Source organism: Cynocephalus volans, chromosome 1 (genome assembly GCF_027409185.1).
Source record: "Cynocephalus volans isolate mCynVol1 chromosome 1, mCynVol1.pri, whole genome shotgun sequence".
Classification (NCBI taxonomy): domain Eukaryota; kingdom Metazoa; phylum Chordata; class Mammalia; order Dermoptera; family Cynocephalidae; genus Cynocephalus; species Cynocephalus volans.
This window is the reverse complement of record NC_084460.1, coordinates 1,026,905-1,047,547: the sequence shown is the minus strand read 5'-3', so window position 1 is coordinate 1,047,547 and position 20,643 is coordinate 1,026,905. Positions and strand designations below refer to the sequence as shown.

The 20,643-nt window shown below is 47.4% G+C and overlaps 1 protein-coding gene across 1 annotated transcript in view; it reads right to left on the bottom strand.

Annotated features, from left to right (window-relative positions):
• The window catches only part of ANO2 (anoctamin 2), a 317,511-nt gene that overhangs the window by 259,952 nt on the left and 36,916 nt on the right, over nt 1-20,643 (bottom strand). The window contains exon 3 of the mRNA XM_063099698.1: nt 1,472-1,570. Within this exon, the coding sequence (XP_062955768.1) occupies nt 1,472-1,570 (99 nt within the window). The remainder of the gene's footprint in view (nt 1-1,471; nt 1,571-20,643) is intronic.

The following is a 20,643-nucleotide window of genomic DNA, read 5'->3' as shown; positions in this document are numbered from 1 at the left end:
AAACCAGGACACCCCAGGCATGTGACCTCAAAAATGTATCTCTTATTGGCAAAATATTTGTAGCTAATATTCACATCTGTGTTTAACACAGTTCATTGTTTAATATGCATTTGTCCACCTGCCGTGGATATATTGTCCATTTTAATAAATCCATAAGAACAGAAACCATAGACTTTTTTCTTCTTGAGTAAGGTATTCATCATGGCATCAGCCACATACTGGTATTTGATGCGTAATGTTTAATGGAAACAGTAGCTCTGTCGGTCGTGAAAGTGGTACCAGCACAGCCAACGGTGTAAACCAGAATGGTGCTGCTGACTATACCATGCTGGCGAAGGCAGTGATGGAGAAGGCAGGTGAGACAGTGGCCGCACAGAAGGCAGCAAATAAGGAGCTTTGTTAATGATGGGGAGCGGGGAAATCATGGTAATGGTAGTCACAGCGATCAAGATGTTCTGTGCAAAGGTGGCTCACCACCTGGGAAACTACACTGTGGGTGTGTGTGGGGGTGTGTGTGTGAGAGATAGAAAGAGAGAGATGGAAAGACAAAGACAGAAAAAGAAAGAGAGATTGCCCATGGATCACCTGTGGTCAAACTAGAATACCATCTACCCAAGACCCTCTCTAAGAGACATCTCAGATGGACAAAGTCTTTCCCCTAAAGGAAAAGAATGGGGAATTTGTGAACGCATGCTTCCTTTCTCTTTGGAGCTATTTGCTGGATTTTGTTAGACAAGGAGACCTGTCACCTAGGAATTTCCTAGGTAGATTTTTAAAAATTACATATAGACTATTCTGGCTGAAAACTAACTCAGACTTCATCTAAGTTGTGTGGATCTCGACCCAGATATGCATCAGAACCTTCTGGGGATGTTCACAGTAACGGTGTCAGAACCTCATTCCACACCAACCAACTGAATCAAAACCCCAGAGGCGGATGTTGGTATGATCACTTTGAGAACATCCCCCAGATGATTTTAATCGACTCGCCTGATTAAGAACCTTCTATCTCACAGAGGAGATCAGTGAAACCTACCGTGGGGCAGTATTTGGCAGCAGAACAGGAGTCACCCCGGCAAGCGTGGTGCTCTTTGCCCTGTGCACCGCTGGCCCACTCAGCATGCTTGCTGTCTGCTCTCGTTGCTACTTCCCCTCTAAAGAAATGTCTGGCAGTGCTGGGACCCCAAGAAGGGGCAGAAAAGAGGTGCAACAGAGAGATGAAGAGGTGCAGCAGGGCAGTGCTTGGCTTCTCCTGGAGCACAACCCAGACACTGCCCCGAAAGGGAAGATCCCTCTCCCACCCCAGCTCTCTCCCCTGTCCCACCCACATCAGGCCACATACTTAGGATCCCTGGGGAGGCGAATGTGACTTCAGTTCCACAAAACCCACATCCCACCTGGTCTTCTTCCCAAACTATTCACATTCACCCCGCCCTCGGAAGGCCCAGAACCCAAGAGAAACATGCCATACTTTCTTGGTGGGAACTTTGATCTTCAAGAATTCTGCCTCTCTGGCCAGCACCTGCCATGGGGCGTGTATCCGGACAAAGACGGATCCCTGGCTTTTACTCTGCAAGGTACAAAGAAAGAAGAAACGAAAACACGTGTAAGGACATACCTTAAATTCCTTGTTCCCCAACTCTCCCAAACTAGAAACCCAGACCTGTTGTTCCTTCAGTTTCTGATTTTTGTTCTCTTTAAACTTCACCAGGATCCAGTCCCCTCCCACATACCCAATTCATTAGCTCTGTTCCAGGAAGGTTGTTGTCAAAAACTGAAGGATCATGTTCCCAAAGTGTGGTCTCTGGGAGTTTGGTGGCTTTGGAGGGAAAAAAGAGTTAAAGAAATTTGTTCACAGATTTGAAATGTGAGCAACTATGATTTTTACAGAAATCCCATCACGTTCTTAATAACCGTTGGCTGGTTCACCTCTGCTCGCATTCAGAGAACAGTCTCCATTCACGTTTTCACTGTCTACTGTTCGGGTTTGTATTTTTGTTCTACCACTGTGCTGTGTCACAGCCCCAAATCACAGAAGAGATCCACCTAAGCCTGAAAGTGACACTATAAATAATAACGCAAACACCACAGCTCAAAAGCATATCATACACGTGAACACGTAAATCGTGAACAGGGCTCCAATATGAACATAGAGTGTGAATCTATGTCCCAGGACAAGAGACTGTGTTGTGTGTTCATGCCACCCAAAAATGAAAAGGAATGAAAGAAAATGTGGTGACGAGTATTTGAAAATTCGGTTTACTTAGCTCAGCCATCCATTTGGTCACCATGTCTGTTATGTCAAATCATGACAGGAAGCCAGCACAGCATCTCCTCATCTTTAAATAAAACCTTGATTTTTTCCAGAACAAGCACACACAGAAAAAAAAAAAAGAACTTTCTGATATTAATTGAATTAATCTCATCACTAAAGAATGAATGAAAGAAACCAAGTAGGAAAAACTGGCAAGTCTCATTATTGGTGAGAAGCTTCTCAAACTACCTGCAAAATTAATCACAAACATTGTATTCAGAGAGAACATGGCACCAGCTGATAGCAGAATCCTTCATCAAAGGACTGCGACCCACGCCACAGCAGGAGACAGGGGTGTGCTGCCCACAACCCACCACTTGCCCTGGGACAAGGCCCTGAGTGGCGTTTGGGAACCGGAGGCCAGCAAGTGTGCTCCACACAGTTGCGCTCGGCAGCTCCTTGATCCGCAGGCCCCGAGCACATGTGCCACAAGAGCCAGGAGGTTTGCACTGAATTGACGTGTGTTTTGTGAAGCAGGATGTACATCAGTATTGAGAAGTCACCAACTTCGTGTGCAGTAGATGCATTACTGCTCACAGAAAAGCGGTGTCCCTTTTGAAAGTTGTTCCCAGGTTCATTCACAAAGACCAGTTGCTGTTCAACGATATGCCTTCTGATCTCGGTTTAGCAGTGAAGATAACAGTGAAAGCCATCAACTCACAGCCTCTGGCCATCTGCCTTGTCAGTCTGCCAGGCAGAGAAATAGATGGCAAGTAGAAGGTCACTTCCCCACTGGAGGACACTGGCTGTGAAGGGCTCACCTGTGTTTTTGAAATGATGAATGAAATTTAAAAATAGTCTATGGCACTCAAAATGCCAAGTGAAGACTATTTCTGTGATTTTTAAATGGTGACTCCGCAGTGTATTCAGTTATTCAAGAATCCAGAACCTTACCCCACTTCAGGGATGAAAACTCATGGTTTATAAGGGAGAGGAATGAAGAATAAACAAGGATTTAAGAAGAATGAGTTGCAGTATATAAGGCTTGGATAGCCTGGAGTTTGCAAATACCTGCGGGTGATGACAATCGCCACAGTGAAGATGCACTGGCAGTGACAGAACTGACTTAGGTGGCCGCGTGCTTTAGCCTATGAATGTTCACAACTGCGTCGTAAGGCTTGTACTATCCTATCTCTATTTTAAAGTTGAGGAAGCCAAGGTAGGGAAATTTTAAGTAATTTACCCAAAGTAAATTAAAACAAAGCAATAAAAACAGTTTCAAATCCAGGCAGTGTTTTCTCTAGCTGATGGTCTCCTCCTCTCCTTGGAGACAGACACGACACATTACTGGTCGTAGTTAAAAACCACATCCAAGAGCTGTAACAAAACAAAGCATGCAGTTTCAGACCAAAACCAAATGACAGGGTAGGTAAGGAATCCATGTGGCAGCCCTGAGATGAAACAGCAACCTTCCAGCTTCCAAGTAGGACATAGTTCTGACAAAATACTGAAAGTGGCCTTCGGCAAGAAATCTCCCCAATTTCCATGTTTATCTGTGGTTGGCATATCCAGAACTATGAGAAAGAGTCATGAATCACTTGCCTAACTATAATTCTAGCTGTACTTTAAGTTTTTCTAATCTAGTGAGAATAACAGGTAAGAAAAGGAACCATCTGTGGAGCTGACCCGCAGGCCCAGCTCGCTATCCCGGCCCCAGGAACCGTGTTTTTGGTGAAAGACAGCAAGCAGCACCACCCTCTCACTAAGACAAAATCATGACTGTCATTAATTTTAGCATCTTATTTTTTGTCCTTATTTTTTAAATGTGATGAATGCCTTTTTAACTTTATTTAGAATTGGTGGCTCAGGTGTGCACCAAAATCCATTAAATGGCTGTAGATGTCCAAAGTCTGGGGAAGGGCTGGGAGGCAGGGGTCAAGGTCCCGGCCTTGGTGGCAGACTGCTAGCTATTCTCTATCGACCTTTCTCCGTTTCTTCATTTTTAACCAAGCATATTGAGATCTAGATTCAAGACTACATCTCCCTTGCAACGAGGTGTTTTCATAACAGTAATTTCTGCCCAGTGTGGTATAGGTGAGAGTGTCGTGAAGCAGCTTCTGGAATCTTCTTCAAAATCAGGAAGTAAGTGCCTTCTGCTCCCCCATCTTCATCTTCTTCCTTTCCCCTAATTTGCTGCCTAAAACATGGATACAAGCATCCTAGATCTTAAGGTCAAAGTCCAGTCAGAAACAGCAAAGAGTCCAGAGAGACACACTTTGCGTCTGACTGTGGAAGCCCTGGGCTGCCTCCTAGATTTTCATGCGAAAGATAAAATTCTGCCTTGTTTAGCCATTGTGATTTTAGCGCTCTACCAATTGCAGCCTAACCTTATCCTAACCAATGTGAAATTGTTTTCAAGGTGGGGGTGTCAATTTCCTCCAGCAATGAACCCTGCTTCTCCACTCTCCTCAAATGAACTTGTTTTAAATGAGAAGAAAAGCTGGAATGCAGTTTTGTGGTGCTAACATCTAGTCATCATGTCCTTTTATGTCATGTAATATTGGTGCCTTCCCATAAAAAGAAGAACACATGAGCTGATGTGAAATATTAGCTGGTGTGACCAGCTATGGCCCTGAAAGGAAAAAACAAATACTTGAAAACCCCTGAGCAGAACCATCACTGAATGCAGAAGCTCTTTTTACTGACCCGGGATGGAGGTTAACATGTACCGAGCTAAAAAATTTTAGAAAGTTTCCTTGATCTCTGGGCCCAACTGACAACCATTCCACCATACTTTTGGATTTAGATTCTTTCAGGCATAGTAGGAGAATGAAAAGAGCTTTGAGTCAGAAAGATTAAGATTTGAAAGATTAAGATTTGGCCACCTCCCCCACCCCCCAAAAAAGTGAAAAAAAAAAGAGATTTGAATACTGTGTGTTAGAGCTCTGGGACCTTGTAACTTCCCTGCCTTATAGGCTTATAGGGGTGTTGTGGCATTAAGGAGAAGTGGGGATCTGGAAAATAAGAGAGATGTCAAATGTAAGGTTTCTGGTGTCCTTACTTACCACACATCCAACTGCCAGGGTGTCATCCAACACCCCTGCTGCCAGCCCAAGGCACAGCCAGCTACAGGCATGGGAAATTTCACAAGAGCAAACTGATCTAGCCCCAGGACTCTGGAGTTGGACAGACTTCCAAGGACACCTAACACATCTCTCTACAGTAACAAATGAAGCATTGGTGCCCAGGCAGCTAAATGGCTTGGACATGGACATACTGCTAATGAAGAGCAGAGCCAGGAATGGGATCCAGGTCTGCTGGCACCAGGGTGCAACCCACACTGCCTGTGAGGGAGGACATCAGACATCCCCGAGGACCCCCAACCCACCCATGGGCGATCCTGCAGCCCCCTGCCTTCACAAGAGGTCGGGTGGACGGGGATGGAGGAACGTGGCCGGGAGTGGGGGGACTGGCCCCCAGCCGCCTCTCTCCAGCACTGCAGCCACTACTCCAGGACCTCAGCAGGGACTGGGGCCACGTGTCCCTGCTGAGATTTTCCTTATTGTTTATGTCCTGTTGTTGTTATCCAAAGATTGCATGTGGCTTCGCAAGAGCACATCCTTCCTCCAGAGAGACAAGAGTGAATGGGAACCAGCCCCTGCCGAACTCTGGAAGCTGATACTCCACAAGCCTCCCTCTGCAGCCCTGCCAAGCCACCTTGACGCCGACCCCAGAGGCCTGAGTGTACTCTGGTCCCGGGCCCCGCTGTGAGCCGAGAACGTCAGCTGCAGCACATCATGGCCTGAGAGTGGGGCTGCCAGAGGAAGGGTGGGGAGGTGAGCATGCAGGTGATGGAGGCGGACAGATGGGAGACAGACTCCCTTGCTTCCATCACGGTTGCTGCTCAGACAGCTGGAGGAGGCCCACGAGGCGGTGCTGAGACTGCGGCCAGGGCAGCCGTTGTCATGGATGAAAGAGTGTGGGGTGTAGTCTTGAGACAGAGGGCTTTTGAAACGGGAGCAGGGATTCATCAGAGACGGGCCTCACAACTGCTCCATTGGAGGAACCCCACAGTCTACCTGTGTCATCATTGAGACTAAGGCCCTAATGTCCCTGTCGCTCTCAGGAACTTCCAGCCTATGATCGGGGGCAGGCTCTGCCTGGACCTCCCAGAGACATAGTGGTTTGGAATTAAGCACAAGGAAGAACTTGATGACTAGGGGAGGAAAGAAGAAGACCTGCTCTCCAGGGAGCCCCTGGAGGAGAGCAAGGGAACCCCCTCTTCAGCCCCATCCTCTGCAGGCCAAGGTGAGGATGGCCACTGACCAGCAAAGGCAGAGGACAGGACAAAGGTCCACTGAGCCCTATCCCAGAGACCCAGAAAAAGCTCTCAGCATGACCCTTCTTAAGAAAAAGGCTCTACCTGGTCCCCAGCCAAAGATTGGGGACAACCCAGCCAGGATCTTACAGAAATGAAAACTCAGCCACTCTTGTCATATATCCAGGCACCAAAATGGGCAGGCACCCAGAAGAGGTGATCTCTGGAGCTATCAGCACAGTCTCTGCTCTGGGTCACATATCACTGCACTCCAGGCAGGAGCCACCCAGGAACCACTGCTCAAAGCCCAGGCGAAGACGAAGCAGTGAGAGGAATCCAGCAAAACCAAGGAGTCAGACGCTCCTGCATGCATGGGCTGAGAGTCCCCACCTAATCCCGGAGCTGCAGGGGCCCCCACGGGCAGCACATCACCCTGAGGACCACCACGTGGGAGTCAGCAGTGAAATGTGGTTAAGTGCTCTCTGGGTTTCTTCTACTTCAAAATCCCACAGCTGGACGAAATGGGGAATAGTCTTCACCAGGGAGGAGAGGCCATGGGAAGGCCATGGACACTAGGACCTGAGGACCTGGCCGTGGGCCCCGGTTCTGTCACTTTCCAGCTGTGCCATGTTTGATGAGCCACCAAAGCTCGCTGAGACTGAACAGCAATGTTAAAATGATCGTAATTATTAATGATAATACCACTTGTAGGAGAGAAGGATAGACTATACAAAAGGACATGTGGAAACGTTTGGGGGTGGTTCATTATCTTGATCATGGTCATGGTTTCACAGGCATGTACCTATGTCAAAGCTCAACAGTTTAGATATTAAATATGTGCAGTTTATTATACATCAATTATATCTCAATAAAGCTAGGGGAAAAAGATATGTAAAAATGTAAAACAATGCCACACATCACAGAACGTTTTTGTTTTAAAAAATATTACTTTTCACTAAAATGTGTTACATTAAATAGCATATTACTTACTTAATAGGAAATTAAGTAATAAATATTCAAAACTGAATAATGATCCCATGGTACCTCAGAATCAAATGAAGTTATATTTCGTAAACTATAAAGCATATAATAAAGGACTTTTTCAAGAGCCATCTCAAGAGCAACCATTGCCACATCTCTGCCTTGGTACTCAACATGCAGAGCATGCCCTTGGCCCTCGGACTACAGAACACATGCCCTTGACCTCAGTGGGGATCCCACAACAGCTGAGCCCACCGAGGCAGTGGCACCAGGCATGTAGTTGAACAACAGCTAGTGAGGTTGAGGATAAAGGAGAATGTTTCTCTTGGGAGTCTGCAATGCTGAAAATAACAGGCTAGACAGAATCCAGTAGCCAGAGATGACATTTCTACCAAAAAAAGAGAGAGAGTGAAAATCCATAATCCTTGAAGACATTGGCAGAAAAGACAGGGCCTCTCCTAAAACTGAGCAAGACGTGTGGACTGACAACTGGGCTTTGGGCTCACGGGACCAGCCCCCAGCAGAGGAGAAAGGATCATAGACAAACCACGAGGAAAAGCCAGAGGAAAATGCTGCTCTTTCCTGTTCGTCACAGTAAAACTATTTTGGACAGTTGACATCCTGCAAGTGGAATCAGATGCCACCAAATCCTAATTCCCCGCAACGTGCGTGTTTCCCACTCGCCCCCACCAGGACACTGAGGGCACTTCCATGTCCGAGGAATGGAAGGCAGATGGGAGGGGTGGGCAGAGATCCCTGATGGAGTTTGGATGTGTTGTCCTCCCAGAATTCATGTGGAAATCTGATCCCCAACGTGGCAGTGTTGGAAACGGATTGAGTCATGGGGGTGGATCCCTCATGAATGGATTAATCCTCTGCCTGGGGGAGGGGGGAGTAATGAGTGAGTTCTCGCTCTATTAGTTCCCATGAGAGCTCGTTGTTTAATAGACCCTGGCACCTCCTGTCTCTCTCTCTCTCTTGCTTCCTCTTGCCATGTGATCTGCTTGTACCCACCGGCTGCCTTCCGCTTTCCGCCATGAATAGAAGCAGCCTGAGGCCCACGCCAGATGTAGCTGTCCCAGAATCTTAAGCCTAATAAACCTCTCTTCTTTATAAATTACCCAGTCTCAGGTATTTCTGTTATAGCAACACAAAACGGACTAATACAGTCCCCAAGTTGCTGGTTGATAGATTCTCAGGCCCAAATGATCCGTAGGTCTTTGTTGGCCTGGGACAGTCCCAGTTTATTTCTTTTGCCTCATCATTCCATCTAGTTTAGCATTTCAGCATTCTTTAAAATGTCCCAGATTGGACAATTAATCATAGGGTCACTCTGTGGGTCAGCAATGAGCATCACTAAATTCACAGACATCAAATCTTTGGGCAGGAATGCCCAGTATCTCTTGCCTGACCTTCATTTCTCTGGCCCACATGAAAAATGCCCCACTCAGAGAGAAGCATTTCTAGGCATTTAAAAACTCATGCCATCACCTCTAAAAGTACCCCATCTCTAATGTGTCTCCTAATTCAAAACTGATGTGATTCTTTCATTTTGCTATGTTTCTCCCCTCTTTGAGACACTTCTATAAAACCTTCATGTTATCAGTAATTAACTTCCACCCCCAAGACATGCCCTGCCTTCTCTTAGCAGTGACTCACCTCTCCCCTAAGGAGTAGCTCCACTATTTTCCTATGATTCAATCATCCCAACATATTTCAATTCAACAAGTATTTCTTGGGCAACAACTGTGCACTTAGCAATGTGCTAGAGTTTAGGGCATACCAGAGTAATGTAGCCATCTCACCATCACACAGCCATCAGTCTCTCTGTAAACCAGATAAATGATATGTAACACACAAGACAGATCAGCAACATCACAACTGCGGTGATTAATGTCCAAAGGCACAGGACAACTAATGAAAGGTCATTTGTTTATCATCTCCCCTTTTACCCATCGGTAGTTGCCAGATTTCTCTCTTAGAGAAACACCCCTCCTGGATCTCAGCCACATGGATTTAGTGGAATTGATCCAATTATCAACTCCAGGGATAGGCCCAATTAGCTTGAACCAACAAGTATATTCATTCCCCTGGCCACCAGGACCGGTTCTGGAATATGCTTATAATGCAATCAAAATCAATAAGATGCAGGGAGATGCTGGACAGGGGTTCTGGGGAAATCAGCTTTCTCTTTCTTTCAGACTCTGGGGAGAATAGTGGCAAACAGTTCACTCCATAAAGGGAAGGCCTGGGTCAGCCAAGGGGTTATTAAGCAAATGCAGGATGAAGTGGACCCTGCAGAAGGTTGAGCAGAAAGGTGGAGAAGTTGGGGGCCCCTGGGAACATCACTTGAGCTGCTGGAACAAGTCTCCACAGACCTGCTGATGGGCTTCCTGATTACACGAGCAAACTTCCCATTTTGTTTAAGCCACTTTGAGTTGGGTTTTCTGTCAATACAACCAAGAGTTCTCACTAACATAAGAAACCACTGGAAGAGCTGACTCTGGGTGGAGGAGCCAGAAAGAATGTCACAGAGGGGAGGCATGTGAGCTGTCCTTTCAACACTGTACAGATGAGACTTGCATATGCAGAAAGGGTTGTGGGTGGCATGGGAGAGAAGGAAACGGAGAGCAGAGGGGCAGCAAGGAATGAGCCAGCACGTGGAGAGCAGCCTGCCTGAAGCGCAGGAGACCCCAGGGGCCAGAGGGCTGAGACACAGCCTGTGCTTGCCACAGTGCCCACTGGGGGGCTGTTTGCCATGAACCTCACCACGTGGTCTGGATGGGTCAGCCTCATACACCCACACTCATTAGACCTTCAACAAGGTAAAGAATGACGGGAAAGTCTCCCTGGCCGAGGAGTCCTCACGGGAATGCCGCCTCGTCCCCCAGTGGAGGGCACATCAGGACCTCCTTCCCAGCCTCCAGGGAGATCAGCAAATGCAACAGATGCACAGCAGCCACCCCTGTGCTCTGGGGTCGGTCTCAGCTGTGGTCAAACAGAATGGATGAAGGAACAAGCCTCCCATGTGCCACAGACCCGGGCTGTGCCCTTCTCCTGGTCAGAGGAAGCAGGGTTTTTTCCTTTTTTGTGGGTTTGTTTTTTTTTTTTTTTTTTGGCAGTTGGCTGGTAAAGGGAACTGAACACTTGACCTTGGTGCTACAAGGCTGTGCTCTAACCAACTGAACAACAGGCCAGCCCCCAAGGAGGCAGGTTTCTGAAGACAGTGCTCTGGCCTTCCTTCCAGGGCCTATTAATCCCTCATAACAGAGATCTTATACAGGGAAGCAGGGTAGACTTTGCACACGTACAAAGCAGCTGTAAAACCTTCTAAAATGCTGGTTACAAGCTTTCTTCAGCTAAAGAGCCCTTTCCTCAAACCAAATATTTCACGATGGCACCTCATTGAGCTTTGGAGGGCCACTGTCCCACCTGCTCAGCCCCCCTTAGCCCCTGTGGCTCCTTTACACAAACCCCTAGAGCTGTACCACCCCCTTAGAGATGGGTGGAGGCTTTTGACTGTCACATGGTTCACAAGCACCACTAACATTTAGTGGGTGGAGGGAGGGACTTCAAACATGCTTTAATGTTCTGGAAAGTTCCACACAGGGAAAAATTATGCTTTCTGAAATATGCAGTGCTCCACTGAGACTTACTGCCCTAGGGCTCAGGGAGCTGAAGTTGAAAACCATTGTTCTGCCCTGCAGATCCATCAGTGACATAACAGCCAGTGTCAGCAATTATCAGATCAGCCCCCTGCCCCCACCACACCAAACTCAGACTTGAGTGATATTAAAAATGAGCTTAAAGAAACTGGTTTATAAATAAAGGCTAATTGGCTAAAATCTAGATCTTGGATCTGATATTGATGTACTGATCAGGAGCATTCGGGAAAAGACCTATCACTATGACGAAAAAAAATACTGGAGTTGAATATTTTGTGTGCTTCCAAAAATGTCCAGATCCGCGCATCTACCGAGAGTGCTATGAAAATAATCCATCAGCCTAGAGTAGTTTGGAGGCTGGAGATGAAGCAGATGGAGGCTCTGAGGTGCCCGGCCAAAAGTCCCAGCCCTGCCACTTACTCTCTGTGTGACCACGGATATGTAACACAACCTCTCTGAGTCTCAGCTTCCTTTTTGGTAAAATAGAAAAACAATAATCCAGAAGCAATGGTGACCTCAGTGAGTGCTTGTGAAGGTCAGCAATAATACAAGAAAGGCACGGAACACAATGCCTAGCACATAATAGACGCTCAGTGCTAATAATAATTAGATTCTGCAGATGGTGTCTTCTGGCCAGAGGAATTTAAATTGAGGGGACTTGTGCAATCCAGTTTCCAGCATCCTCCCTTTTTTCCCAGAAAAACCTGGCTCCTGGGGCATTTTTCCCCTATATGAGGTAAAAGCCCAGCTTGGAACATGTCCCCTCCACACAGCCAAAACAGGCTTTTCCACAGCCATGACCCTGTGCACACACCACCATGGAGCTGTCCCTGCCTGAGACTGCAGGTCCCTCCCCATAGCCTCGGTCTGGAAGAGAAGGGGTCATCAACCACGCTAATTAAATCTGCAGATGATAACAAACTGGGCGGTACTGCAAACAGCACCAGAGAGGACGGGGAAATAAATGAGAAGGGACTTGGGGAGTTTAGAAAATATGGGACAGGAAATCACAAAATGAGACTCAATGCAGAAGAATGCAAGTCCCTCCAACTGGGGGGAATAATCGGAAACGTAGACACTGGAGGGGAAGGGGAAGCCGGGGGAAGGCGGGCGGATGGCAGGTGGCAAAGGAGACAGTGGGAGCAAGAGGGGGACAGGACGTAGGAGAGGAGAAGTCTGGGGGCAGGACCAGAAGGAGACTGTGCTGGCCCCGGCTGGGCTGGTCCCCTGAGTCCCATCCAGTAGGGCCATTTAGCAGTCTCCAAGACTCAATTCCAAAGGCATCCTCCGTTCAAGCTCTAGCTTAAGCCACGGCTTCTCCAAGAAGCCTTCCTGGATCCTACAGCCTGTCATTCCTCACTTGCGTGTTCGACTGTGGGTGTGTTTCCACGTCTGACTCTCTTATCTGTAACCAAAGCCTCGGCTCCAGGGGCTGAGGATCCAGCTCTGGAGCTCATGGGGATCCTCCTGGCATCCCGCAGTAGGTTTTCAGTAAAAGTAAGGGCTGACATCATCTCAAATAACAGGACAAGGAGAAGAGTTTCTCTCTCCGATCCCTTGTGGGTCAAAATTACATCTGAGGCCTGTGGTTACCTCCACGCCCTGGTTCCAGGGCCATGCCTAGGGCACAGTATCCCTGAAGCAAACACAGGTTGTCTGTTTAACCCTCATTCAGTCCAGAACACAGACCAGAGGTCCCTTGGGATCCAGGGGAAAACGATGCACCTTCATGTGGTGATGGCTTTTCTGATGTGGCTCTGATGCAGATGGTGGCTTCTCTAAGGCTCCAGTGGTCTCCCTGAGGCACCTGCCCACTTTAAGCTAAAAATTTCATGATCAATCATCGAAATCAAAAGTAATTGGAAGAATAAGGCATAACTTATTCTCAGGGAACTCAAAGAAGTCTCACTGGCCCTGGAGAGAACTCTAACTGCTGCCTTGGGCCATTTTCAAATCAAGCCCCTATAAAGAAAGGTAGGAGCCTCCTCATAAATCCAAGAATACCGTAGCTCTCAGTAAACGTGTGTGATTTAAGAGACGAAGAAAACAAATACAAAAAGCTTGCTTTGCAGCTCAGCCTACTTTGGCACCAGGGATGGGTTGGGTTGGGGGGTGGTGGAGAGGAAAAAGCCAAACATGTGAGAGGAGCCTGGGGTGCGGGGTCGTTAGAGTGCGTTCATGTGTGGCAGGTTCACCAAGCCCCAAGCCAACAGGAAACTCCACTGTGCTGAGAAGCCTCTGGAAGAAGCAAGTCCGCAGTCTTTCCTACTCCTGCAGGACCCACACTGTCCCAGTGGTACGTGTCCCCCTCCCCCCTGGCAGTGGGGAAGACAAAAGACAAGTTAATGTGACATAGAGAACAGTCTTGGTGCCAGCTCTGCCACTTCTCACCTGCGGTTCCTTAGGAACGTCACACCTGAGCCTCTGCTTTCTGCTTACCTATACAATGACAGGATTGGACTCTGAAGGTCCCCTCCCATTGAAAGATCCATTGACTTCATGAAGGGCCAGAATTCCCTGGACACCTCAGTCGGAAGAACTGGCCTTCCAGTTATTCTACCGCAAATATGCTTTGATGGGCTGCGCAGCTCCCAGCCTGCTGGGGAAGCCAGGAGTGAGCGAGAGCAAGAGGCCCAGAGAATGTCACAACCGAGACAGAAGCACATTTCTTCTTGTCTCCTTTCCTCAAGGGTTCTTCCATAGATTCTCATATTCTAAAACGTGAAAGGATCAAAGGTCCTACTCAGGGTGAGACACCTCTCTGTCGAATGAGAAATTCAGCCGATACCAGCTGCCAAATACCAGTATTTATCAAACTCTGGCATTTGTTATCCTAACCAAGGCGGCCAGATACAGTTGTGCAGGCCGTGCACTGCACAAAGGCACCACATTCAGGGGCACGAACCATAGAGAAGATATCCTGTATTTAAGAGTCTATTTACTATGACAGTTTTCTGGCAGATGGTAGTAAAGTTTCTTGATTTAACAGAGTCAGTACATTAAGACAATTTTCAAAAAATGGATACTTTTTCAAAAAAAAAAAAAAAACTTTGAGAAAGAGAGACCTTTTCCTAATTGGCACGAAGTTACCATACGGACTAGCCATGGCCCTAGTCTTTACCCTGGATGCTGACCACAGGAAAACAGCCAGAGAAAGACGATAGGGGCACTTGGTGTCCTTTCTGCTTTTCCACAGAAGAACCCACATGCAAAAATATAATCTGAAAAAGCCATCTACATGGGTGGTAAATGATGAGCAGGCCAAAGCAGAATCCCTCCTGGGGATATTTATATTGTTTAAAGGATCAAATAAAATAATGGTTTCTTAAAGACTGGGTCCTTGTCTTGCTCTGCACTAAATCCCGAGGGCCTAGGCACTAGCACAGTGCCTAGAGTGGAGGAAGCACTCTAAACAGTTTGCTGGAACAAATGCAACCAGTGGAGGATGTGCGGAATCCTGCCAGGGCGGAGGGGGAGAATCCAAGTCTCCTAAACTCAGAGCCCAGAAAAAGACCACTGTGGCCCTGCCTGAAAAGCCCAGCGTATCCTACTTAGAATCCTTCACAGGCTTTCCCACAGCACATGCTTTGCACATGAATGTTTCTGAGACCAGAGAAAGCTGGAAATATACAATCTCCTGAGCTTTTTATTTGTCCTGCAACCAATAAAATCAAAGAAACAGTCCAGAAGCTAGGCCCAGGGAGTCAGCCAGCTCTCACCTGGCTCAGGTGAAGGAGACAGATGTAAAACACGTTTGCAGTCTCTTATAGCTCCCGCTTACTGTGTCTAGCTGTTTCCCAGATCCCCCCACGGGAGCCTGCACTGCCTCCAGTCCTGCTCTGAAGGGCCTATGTCCTGGGCATTCCCTCATCCTGGCTTACCTGTCATTCAACTCGAGTCCTTCCCAGGTGAGGAAGGCCCTGGGATATCCTCAAGGAGCACATAATTTAACTCAGGGTCCCTCACCCGGGAGCTGCCAAGTGACTGTTTTTTCCATCTATGATGAGGCAACCCTTTGAAGCATTAGAGGCTGATGAAGATCTGACCCCACCCAGCTGTCCTGTGGCAGGGGCTTCGAGTGCTTTATCCCAGATGAATGACTAATGGCAGACATCAAGGCCCACCAGGAAGCTGGCAGGAGAAAGGGTGAAAGTCCAGGGGCCTTTCTGAAGAGGCTCAAATTATGCCAGTTAGGTTAAGGTTGCACAACCTTGTGAATACACTAAAAACCACCAGATTGTCCACTTTAGAAGGGTGGATTTAACAGTATTAAGAATTGTCTTCATTTTTAAAAAATAATGTGACCTAAACCTCCACTTTTGCCTAAAAAGAGGACCAACCCTGTCAGGGCTCTGGACAAGCTTCCTAAATAGTCCTTTTCCCAGGAAAAAGATGTGCCCACCATCCTGGGAAGAGGCACAGTGTAACGAAAAGAAACAGGCTCTGAAACCAGATAGCCCTGCAATGTCCTATCTGTGTGACCTTGGCAGTTACTTAACCATCTGAGCTCTGGTCCACAGATGGGAAAAGTAATGTCCTTCACGGGACCATTGTGAAGACTGAATGTGCAGATGTGTGGGAAACCTGCCTACAGGTGTGCACGTGGCGGGTGCACATGCATGTAAGTTTCCCTCAGTGATACGGTGCTGTTTGCATTGCGGGCTTTTATTTTTTTCAACATTTGGTAATCTGGGATGGACAGCACTCCATCCTTACTCTCAAGGCCATTGTAAATAACTGATTTCTACATTGTTGTAAATAGGACCAGACAAAGGGGATGAAAGAGAGGAGGTGAGCGCTGGAAAGTTTATAGGCCCTGCCAAGGTCAGAACTGTGTTATTTTTACCTGAAATCCTAAGACAGTTTTCTTTCTCTCTCTCAATACATCTGCTTCCAGGGCTCCAGAATTTTGGCCTCATGTTTTTCTCTGGCTCGATTGCTGGGTCAGCTAAGCCACTGACTCGGGCAACTGTGGGGTTGCTGTACAGATGACAAGTAATCTGGGGCTCTGTGGACAAATACCATCCAGCTCACTCTGTGTCATATGCCCCACTGCACCCTGTGACCCGTCCACATCCCCACCCATCCCCGCCTTGCTGGAGGAGGTTGAGCTGGGACCCATCCAGCATGCTGGGGAAGCCAAGGAGAGTGTGCTCAAAGCATGAAGGAGGGTGGGAGGAGAATGTCCTGTCGATTAGGGATGGGCCGAGCTGGAGAGTCCTCTCTGGCTGCTCTTCTCGCCTTTCCGTCAACATGTCAGGGCAAATGAGGTGTTTGTGTCAATCACTGAAGATGCATGGCATCCCTACTGAATCCTCCCTGAGCTAATGCGGCTGCTTGGGAGACATTCAGCATTTAAAGAAGCTCTTGGTTCAGGGATGCTGAAGCGTTTTGGAGGAAAAGCTCTGCAGGTGGCCTCAGAGTATGTGACAAACTACATGGGGAGCTACAAAGCGGTCCAGGGCTCAGTGGCAGGCTCACGGCCCTCTCTAGAGGGGTCTCTCAGCCCTAGTGACACCAGCCAGAGCTGTGTAGCAGTAACATCGCCTTATCCCCACCTCAATCAAGAGAGGCCCACAGGAGCCCACATCTCCTGTCTGCATGCTTGGGAAGAGCAGGATAGAGGCCTCAATGCTAGCGTTTTTACGCACATCCATACAGTCCCCAACATGAACAAGGAGGAACTCACAGAGAAGAATCAGACACAAATACTGCCTCCAGGGAGCTTACAGACTGGGGAACCATGTAATAGGCTAGGAAAAAAGACTGGAGTCTGACGGCTGCAGAAAATGAAAGAGAAAGGGCCTGCTGGGGATAGGGCCTGAGCTTCCCAGTCCTTTCCCCTAAAGAGCTAGGCGAATGACTCATCTCACACTGGAGAAGAGAGCCTTGGATGACCAGGACAGGACTTAGACCAGATCTGCCCAATTCACTAGCTGCATGAGCTTAGATACGTCGCCCCCCTTCCCTTCCCTTCTCTTCACTTATGCAGTGAAGGAGTTGGGCTAGACGACCTCTGATGACCTTTCCAACTCCAGAGCTGTGTGCTTCTTTGACGTGCTCTGCTGAATCATCTCTGTTCCCACAGCATGGCCTCACGTCCCCACGGCCCTCTGTGTGATCACAGCCTCCTGTCTTTTGCTGACCCCCGGCTGTGGGCCTCTCCCCTCTCAGCTCTTCTGTGTACCTGTGGAGGTGCACCTGCAGGCTCACAGCTTCCTCCCAGGCCCTCAGGCCTCATGCCACTCGCCATGGGTTGTGACATCCTCTTTCCAGTCAGAAACCTCGCACTCCCCAGCCAGCTCTTGTAGCTTCTCTGAACCCTGCATGTCAGCTGCGTATCCAGAAATCCAGGAAGCCCCTGAAGATAGGTCCATGTCTACTTTTCATTTGGAACTCTTACCTGCTAACCCATTATCCACATGATTTCTGTCACAACTACTCAACAGTGACTTTGAATCACAAAAGCAGTCATAAACAATATGTAGGCAAATGAGTGTAGCTGAATTCCAGGAAATTTTATTTACAGAAATAGGTGGTGAGCTAGATTTAGTCTTGCTGGATGGAGTTTGCCAGCCCTTGATCTAGGCAAGGCCTCACTGACAGATGCGCCTAGACCTGCATTTCTCCCATCACTGCAATCGTATACGTGTCTGTCTGCTGGACTGGACCGTGAGCTTCCATGTCTTTTCACTTTTGAGCCCCAGTGTCTAATACTACGCCTTATATATAACAGGTGTCCAATAAATGCTTGTGCTATTCATGTTCCGATATGATGGGACACAGTTCACATCTCATGACCTAAGGAGATCATCACCAGGACAGACCACGAGATATCAAAAGGCAGACAGGCCCCAATGGGAGGATGGCCCAGGGCTGAAACCCAGCCGTGCAGGTTTGGAACTTCAGAGAACACAAGGGAGGGCAACCTGGCCTGCTGGCCTCAGCCCTGCTCTTGGAGAGAACGCTGTTCTGCCACATCAAAGGGTGCATCTCCTGATCAAAAGTTTAGAACAGACACTCCACCTCCTGGATCCATTCCTCCATCCCCTCCCACGCTAACTATTCCCAACTGATAGCCCTCCAGGGACGAGGATCAACCATAGCAGGCAGACATCTGCAGGAGCTTCCAGTCGCTCTCATCTGAACCTGCAGCAGACCCCGAGAATCTACCGCTAACTCCTTCATTATGCTGTGAGGGTAACAGAGAACATCCAGAGACATGAGGCCACTTAATTCTCTTGATAGTCTTGTGATTAAGTGCAATGACCTCCACTCTACAGAAGAAAGGATTGAGCTCAGAGAGGCTGTAGCTTGCTCAAAATCACTGCAGTGAGCAGCATGATGTGGCCATTATAAAAAGCTGATGTGGCCTAGTCCACACCTAGAATGACAGAGAGGAAGACCCCACTCCTTCTATGCCCACTGGCTCATTTCAAGAAGCCAGACAAATCAGAGCCCACTCAGAGGAGAGAGGTGAGAAAGTAAAAGAACTGAAGGCCACATCCAGTGAAAACCAGATGAATGTGAGGGGTTTAACTTCTTAGAGAGAAGGCCAGGGCAGGTGTGGGTAAGGAGTGACAATAGCTGGCTTCAAGCAGCCTCTGCGGACAGGGTCAGACTTAATCTATGTTGTGCCCAGGGTCACAACCAGGGCCACCTGGGGAGGGAGCAAGAGGCCACTTTGTGCACTTTGCTGGCCATGGCCCAAACACCAGTCAGAGTTACATTCTAAAATATGATTAGGTTCTAAGAGCATTATTGTAATTACTTCACCTGCCTTTCGGGAATAAACATCCCTTCATCTGTTCCCATTTTAAAGTAAAGACCAAATGGTTATTGTAGTGAGTTAATAATGTTCCCCCCAAAATTCATGTCCACTCAGAACCTCAGAATGTGACCTGACTTGGAAGAGTCATTGCGGATACGATTAGTTACAATGAGGTCATAAGGGATTAGAGTGGTGAACCTAAATCTGATGACTGGTGTCCTTATAAGTAGAGGAAAGGACACACACACACACACACACACACACACACACACACACACACACACACACAGAGAGAGAGAGAGAGAGAGAAGAAGGCAAAGCAAAGACGGAGGCAGAGGACGGAGCGGTGCAGCTGCAAGCTAAGGAATGCCACAGACTGTTGCAACCATCAGAGGCCAGGAGAGAGCATGGGGCAATTCCCCCTCTGAGCCTGCAAAAGGACCCAACCCTCTGACACCCTGATTTTGGACTTCTGGCCTCCAGAACTGTGAGAGCACAAACTTTGTTTTGACTCCACAATTTTGAGGTGATTGGTTATGGCAGCCTTAGGAAATGAATATAGTTAGTAACTTAAAAATATTATTAGCCTGCACACGTATGCAGAGGAAGTATAATATGGTGGCTCAGAATGTGGTATGAAAGAGGACTGTGGGTTCAAATCCCCAGCCAACCATCCACCAACAATTTGGACAAGTTACCTCACTGTCCTATGCCTCAGTTTCCCCTTCTACAAAATACATAATGAAAGTATCCACCTCACAAGATTGTCGTTCAAAGCATTAAGAGATGTAAAGCATTAAGAATAGCGTTTGTATCAGGAAACATACTCCCGTAAATTTTAGCTATTACCATAAGCTAAAGCAGACCAAAGAGTGTTGTTTTCATATTTTACTGCAATCACTACTGTGATCATGAACAATAAGCATGACTCTATTACATGCAAGGCGGTGTCCCAACCAGATTATGGTTGATGTGCTTTCTCTCTAATTCTTAAAATAATAATGTAAGAGAAGTAGAATAACTCTCACTTTATAGGTAAAGAAATTGAGGCTCAGAAAGGTTGAGTAACTTGTTTAGGATCACACAGTAGGAAGTGAAAGAACAATCATTTACATTCAGCTCTGTCTAACTTTAATGTCTTTCCATAATACTGTGCTGCCCCCTTAGGCAGGGACCAATTCTCTTCCCCACTGTATTATCAGACCTACCACACACCTGGGTCATAATTAGTGTGCCCCAAACACTTGATGAATTAATTAACCCACTAATTATAAATGTCCCCACTATTAGCATTATTAACTTTCTCTTAAGCTGGATCCAAACAGGGTAGAAATAAGTACCTATAAAGCTAGAGAACCTTAATCCCTAAATGAGCCAACACATTACTGGAAACATCACATCCATGTTGATTTATACAGCATCCTATATGGACATACAAACTTGCTGGAAACTGGATATTTTGTTACTTAGAGAAGCCAGGGAAGGCAGCACTGAGATCTGGCACCCCACAGAAGAGACACACTGTCAAGTAGCTTCACTAAGAGTTCAATCTTGCATGGGAAATGGAGCAGGGAGAAAAGCATCCCTTCTAAAATTTTTATCTTGATGCAGATTACTAATCGTGTTCTGCTTTGGCTTAACATTTGGTTTGAAG